General features: G+C 38.7%; 1 protein-coding gene across 1 annotated transcript in view; it reads left to right on the top strand.

Annotated features, from left to right (window-relative positions):
- Positions 1-6,716, top strand: part of TXNDC16 (thioredoxin domain containing 16) — a 95,344-nt gene that overhangs the window by 50,441 nt on the left and 38,187 nt on the right. Inside the window, exons 10-11 of the mRNA XM_030884875.2 lie at positions 1,931-2,097; positions 2,624-2,684. Of these exons, the coding sequence (XP_030740735.1) occupies positions 1,931-2,097; positions 2,624-2,684 (228 nt within the window). The remainder of the gene's footprint in view (positions 1-1,930; positions 2,098-2,623; positions 2,685-6,716) is intronic.

Raw genomic sequence — 6,716 nt, forward strand, 5'->3', positions numbered from 1 at the left:
AAATGGTTCCAAGAATGGAATCACAGATTTGACAAATATATTAAGTGTAATGTACTTTGAAGGTGGTAAAGTTATTTTGTAGAGAAATTTAAATACATAGCTTTGGGGAAAAATCCGTTTTTTGGGTACTCCCTTGTAAGTATATTTTGGATGAGTATTGTTAGAGCCATAGGTCAGACTACTGATTTCGTGATTCATGATTCTTAACACTTGCAAAATACACTTATCTGTCCATGACTCCAAAGCCTCAGTGCATCATTCCTGATTGTATTTTCGGATGGCAACAAATATTTCACATTCTATAAGTTCTTATAATTTGACTTAATTACTGCTTTTATATAGAGTCATGGGTCTCTGCCCTCTCTCATTGGGCCTGCTTTGATTAACCTTTGTGATTGCCTTGACCATAAGCTTCGAGTGATGTAAGGTGACTTCTGAGGCCAGGTCACAGCATGTCATGTGCCTATGCCGTGCTCCCTCGGCTGCTAACTCTTGGAACCCAGCTGCCTTGCTGTGAGACTAAGCAACCAGAGGAGAGGTCCAATTGAAGAGGAATCGACACTTCTCCTAACTGTCCTGGCTGAGCTTCCAGGAACAATTTGCTAGCCATGTGAACAAGCCGTTTTTAAAAGTAGAGCTGTTAGCCTCAGTTGAAATGCCCATTTAATGCTGTGAGGAGCATAAACAAAGTTGCAGATATGGGAACAAAATAAATGATCCTTGTTATTTTAAGCTACCGGGTTTTGGGGATGGTTTGCTGTGCAGTGATAAATGCTTAGAACACACTCCAATGATCTCACCTGTTTCTGTGGCATTAGCTACACTGCTTCTCAAAGATGAAATCTAGGTCACATATTTCTCATGGGCTCCTGTCCCATATAGTTAACTACTTAGTTAGATGTATGTGGAGGCTTCAAAAATTTTGTGGGATTACGGAATTAAAAGATTAAAAAATGTTTCCACACATTGTTTGAAGCCCCCTTGTAGTTCTTCTTAGGCTTGAACATATCCAAATTTGAGGTCTTATCCTTTTCCATCACCTGTGTTTTGTCCATTATTTCGGTTAATTCATACATTTATGTGAAAAACAAAGCCATTCTTAAATTCCCACATCTTCCTGCATCAAATTTTGCATTTTAAAAATACATACATGATCATGCCATAATAATTCTTACAATTCATAAGTGGCTTTGGTTTACTGTGGGCTCAAAAACACTTTGTAACATGACCTGACTGAATAACTATCTTGAGCATATCCACCTGAATTGTAAGTTTCCAACTTCCCTAATAAACCCTGTAATTGTCGGTGTTGCCATTGCATTGAATTAGAACCTAGAAAAGAAGTCGAGAATGCTGTGGGAGATAAACCTGAAAAACTAGAGTGCTGTTTGTGGGAGCCAGTACACTGCCTTTTTTATTTCTTTACATCCTTATATCTTTATCTCTCTTTAAAAATTCCTCTACTGTAGTTTTCTGTAGGATTTCTGGAAGGAGTGCAATGCAGTTAAAAGTGCACGTTGAACCTCCTATTGTAACTCAACTATTTTTCATAGTTTTGTTATAGATCATCTATTATATGATGTATTCTTTCATTTGGTAGGTATTATTTCATAGTTACATATTCCATTTCAGTGATAAGTCTTTATCAATACCATATTATTTTAATTATTATTTTATCATATACCTATTCCCTATAGTTATAATTTCATGTTTAACTCCTTATAAAAACTAAGTTTTTAAATGTTTAAACTATATAGGTACATTTAGAACATTTAGGAAATTAGGAGATCATTTTTGTTAATGGTAGATTTATTTCACAACCTTTTTTTTTAACTTAGGACTTTACTAGTAAGAATTAACTAAATTTAAAGTTAACTATTGTTGGTACATTATTATTAATTATGCCTTTTTTTTTTTTTCCCAAATGAAGACCGAAGTTGCTGAAGATCCTCAGCAAGTTTCAACTATTCATCTCCAGCTAGGATTACCCTTGGTGTTTATTGTTAGTCAGCAAGTAACATATGCAGCTGATAGAAGAACTGCCGAATGGGTTGCTTGGCGTCTTCTGGGGAAAGCTGGAGTTCTCCTCTTACTAAGGTATCACAAAATTGAGTGTTATTGGAGAGTTCAAAGTGCTTCATTGCTAAGCAAAAGCTCAGTGGTTTGAACCCACCAGGTGCTACACAGGAGAAAGATGTGGCAATCTGTTTTTGTCAAGATTTAGTCTTGGAAACAGTGGGGCAGATCTGCCCTGTCCTATAGGTTGGTATAAGTTGCAATCAACATGAATAGGAAAATGCTAATGATGATGATGATTTTTACATATGGTATCTATTCACTTGTAATAAATTGAAATTAATAGTTATAATATAGTTGGAAGTATTGCTGTGGTAACATTTGTAATTAATTTTAAACTTGATTGAAATTTAGTTGTACATCTTGCTGAAAGAAGATACAGGTTAAAATAGAAGCTAATTTATCGGTATTTATGTGTAAAAATGTTCAGGCTTACTGAATTGTAATACTGTTTCATAAGCAGTAATATAATTTATAATTCCATTCTAAATTGATTTCATGTTTTCATCTGGGTAGCAATGTAAAACATCTATTTTCATTTAAAAAGGGACTCTTTGGAAGTGAACATTCCTCAGCACACGAATGTGATCTTCAAAAGAGCAGAAGAGGTGAGTCATTTTGTTTGTTGTTCTACATGTCTCCTTAATACCAAAAGCAAACAACCTCACTGCCATCAAGTCATTTCTAATTCATAGTAGCCCTGTAGGACAGGGTAGAACTGCCCCTGTGGGTTTCTGAAACTGTAACTCTTTATGGGAGTAGAAAGTCTCATCTTTTTCCCATAGAACATCTGATGGTTTTGAACTGCTGACCTTTCAGTTAACAGCCCAACACGTAACCTGTATGCCACCAGGGCTCCATTTTCCTTACTTAAAGTAAGAGAACTCAAACTCTTGTGGGAATGTCTTGTTTGTCTTAGTCTCAGAAGTTTTTCATCTTTGACTGATTTACTACTTTTTAAAAAATATCATTTTATTGGGGGCTTGTACAACTCTTATCACAATCCATACATCCATCCATTGTGTCAAACACTTGTACATTTGTTGCCATCATTTTCAAAACATTTTCTTTCTACTTGAGCCTTTGGTATCAGCTCCTCATTTTCCCCCCTCCCTCTCCTGCCCTCCCTTCCTCACAAACCCTTGACAGTTTATAAATTATTGTTATTTTTTCATATCTTACACTGATTGATGTCTACCTTCACTCACTCTTCTGCTTCCACTCCCCAGGGAGGGGGCTATATGTAGATCCTTGTGATCGGTTCTCCTTTTCTTCCCCACCTCTTTCCCTTCCTCTCCTGGTATCTCATTATTGGTGCTGAGAGTTTTATCTGTCCTGGATTCCCTGTGTTTCCAGCTTTTATCTGTACCGGTGTACATCCTCTGGTTTAGCTGGATTTGTAAGGTAGAATTCGGGTCATGCTAGTTGGGGAGAATGCTTTAAAGAACTAGAGGAAAATTGTATGTTTCATTGGTGCTATACTGCACGCTGACTGGCTTGTCTCCTCCCCGCGACCCTTCTGTAAGGGGATGTCCAGTTGCCTACAGAAGGGCTTTGGGTCTCCACTCCGCACTCCCCCTCATTCACAGTGATCTGATTTTTTGTTCTGGGTCTTTGATGCCTGATGCCTGATTATTGACACCTCGTGATCACACAGGCTGGTGTGCTTCTTCCATGTGGGCTTTGTTGCCTCTCAGCTAAATGGCCACTTGTTTACTTTCAAGCCTTTAAGGCTCCAGACGCTATATCTTTTGATAGCTGGCACCATCCGCCTTCTTCACTACATTTGCTTATGTACCCATTTGGCCTTCAGCGATCGTGTCGGGAAGGTGAATATCATGGAATGCCAGGTGTGATAGTTAAGGTTTATTGTTTCAAGCTGGCCGATAAACACATGTGGGATTCATTGAAGGGTGGAGAGATAAATGGCTCAGTGAGCCTCACCTTTCTTGTTCTCTGGTCTCTTGTTCTCTGATGGTCAGATAAGTGTGTGGCTGCCTTAGCTAGTTCTTTGCCTCAACTGACAAGGCTCCCTTCCTGCGGGACACCCCTGAGGAGAAGCCACATGGACATCCCTGAGGAGAAGCCTGATGCAGTCCTGGATGCTGGAGAAGCCTCATGGAGACCCCTGCCAGCACTGAGATGCTTACATGCTCACTGATTTGGCTTTCCTCCTGCATTCAGCATTATTGCGTGTGTTTTGCCAGTTTGAGGAGGACTTTCTAGATCGGTGTCTGACATATGGGCTAATGTCGGACTTATGGGCTTGGATTGGACTGGGTTGGGATCCTTTCTTAATGTACACATTCTTTTTATATAAAACTCTCGCTTATATACATATGAGTTTCAGTGGATTTCTCTAGTCCATCCAGACTAACACACCAGGTTAATAGAACAAAATGTTTTTGCGTTGAGGGAGTATTTGAGTAGAGGACCAATGTCCATCTGCTACCTTCATACTAAACCTATAAATATATGTACATAGATCTATTTCTCCATCATCATATTTAAATATATTTACATATGTATATGCCTGTATTTAGCCCTCTATAAATGCCCTTTGCCTCCTAGTTCTTTTCTCTATTTCCTTTTACTTTCTTCTTGTCCCACTATCATGTTCAGCCTTCATTTGTGTTTCAATAATTCCTCTTGGTTACATTGCCCTTCTGATCTGACTACTTTTACTCATTAGTTTTAGTGGCAAATATTTGAGTTTTTCTTTTCTGACAGGTTTTCACTGTACACAGGCTCAGGTTTTTGTTGAAAACCTTATGTAGCATGGTCTCCTTTGAAACACATGAGTTGGATCCAGTCTTTGGTAATTGGCTGGTTGTTTTTGTTTATTCTTAATATAATGAATACTCTAAAGCTTACCTCAGTCCCTTTGTGTATTTGGTACATGCTCTATGGATTTATATTTTTGTTGCACTATGTTTCTGTTTAAACTTTGTGATGTTTTTGTAAGAACTAAGTCTTACTTGTTTTGAATATAACATTAAGATGATGAATGTGTATGGCCAGAGATTAAACACACACGGGGAACACACTTGGGGCTCTATTACAGTTTGCTGTAGCTATGCTATTGTTGCTAGGTGTCATTGAATTGGCTCCGTCCCACAGTGACCCTGTGCACAACAAAATGAAGCACTGCATGGTCCTCACAGTTGTTCCTGTGCCTGAGCTCATAGATGCAGCCACCGTGTCCATCATCTCTTCGAGGCATTCCTCTTTTTTCCACTCGTCCACTTTACCCAACATGATGTCCTTCTCCACAGATTGGTCTCTCCGGGCAATATGTCCGAAGTATGTAAACCAAAGCTCCATTATCCTTGCTTCTAAGGAGAACTCTGGCCTTACTTCTAATACAAACTAGTTTGTCCTTTTAGCAGTTCATGGTACTTTGAATATTCTTCTTCAGCACCACAATTCAAATGCATTTATTCTTTTACAGTCCTTATTCAGTGTCTGACTTTCACATGCATATGATGTGCATTGGAGAATACCATGGTTTGAATCAGGTGCACCTTAGTCCTCAAAGTAATATCTTTAATATTCTAAAGAGGCTTTGTGCAGCAGATTTACCTAATATGTTTTGATTTCTTGGCTGATGCTTCCATGTACATTGATTGTGGATCCAAGTAAGACAAAATCCTTGACAACTTCAGCCTTCTCTCCACTTATCATGATGTTACTTATTGGACTAGTTGTGAGAATGTTGGTCTTTCTTACATTGATTTGTAATCCATACTGAAAGCTCCAATCCTTGATCTTCATCAGCAACTGCTTCAGTTCCTCCTCCCTTTCCGTAAGCCAGGTTGTGTCACCTGCATAACAAGCCTTCCTTCAATCCTGATGCCACACTCTTCTTCATTATTTGTTCTTCATGATATCTTCTCTGATTATTTGCTCAGCATATAGATTGAATAAGTGTGGTGAGAGGGTACAGCTCTGAGGCACACCTTTCTTGATTTTAAACCATGCAGTGTTCCCTTGTTTTGTTCATACACTTCTCTTGATTCATGTATAAGTTCCAAATGAGCCTAATGAAGTATTCTGGAATTCCTATTCTTCTGAAGATTACCCACAGTTTATTATGGTCCACACAATTGACTGCCTTTGCATTGTCAATAAAACAAAAGTAAACATCTTTTTAGTATTCTCTGCTTTGAGCCAAGATCTATCTGACATCAGCAATGTTACCCCTTAGGCCCCATCCTCTTTTGAATTGGCCTGAACTTCTGGCAGTTCCCTGTCAATATATTGCTGTAACCGTTGTTGGGTGATCTTAAGAAAATTTTACTTGTGTGTGGTATCAGTTATATTGTTCTATAGTTTGAGCATTCTGTTGGGTCACTCTTTGGAACGAGCACAAATATGAATCTCTTCCAGTCAGTTGGCCAAGTAGCTGCCATTCCAAATGTCCTGGCATGGACAAGTGAGTGCTCCCATTGCTGCTTCAGCTTTCTGAAACATTTCCATGGGCATTCCATCAATTCCTAGAGTCTTGTATTTGGCTAATGCTTTCAGTGCAACCTGAGCTGCTTCCTTCAGCACCATTGGTTCTTGTTTATATGCTACCTCCTGAAATGGTGGACTGTCGACTAGTTCTTTTTGGTACAGTGACTCTGTGTATTCTTTCC

This window comes from Echinops telfairi, unplaced genomic scaffold (assembly GCF_000313985.2).
Source record: "Echinops telfairi isolate 266 unplaced genomic scaffold, ASM31398v2 ScPeMD7_18;HRSCAF=68, whole genome shotgun sequence".
Classification (NCBI taxonomy): Eukaryota; Metazoa; Chordata; class Mammalia; order Afrosoricida; family Tenrecidae; genus Echinops; species Echinops telfairi.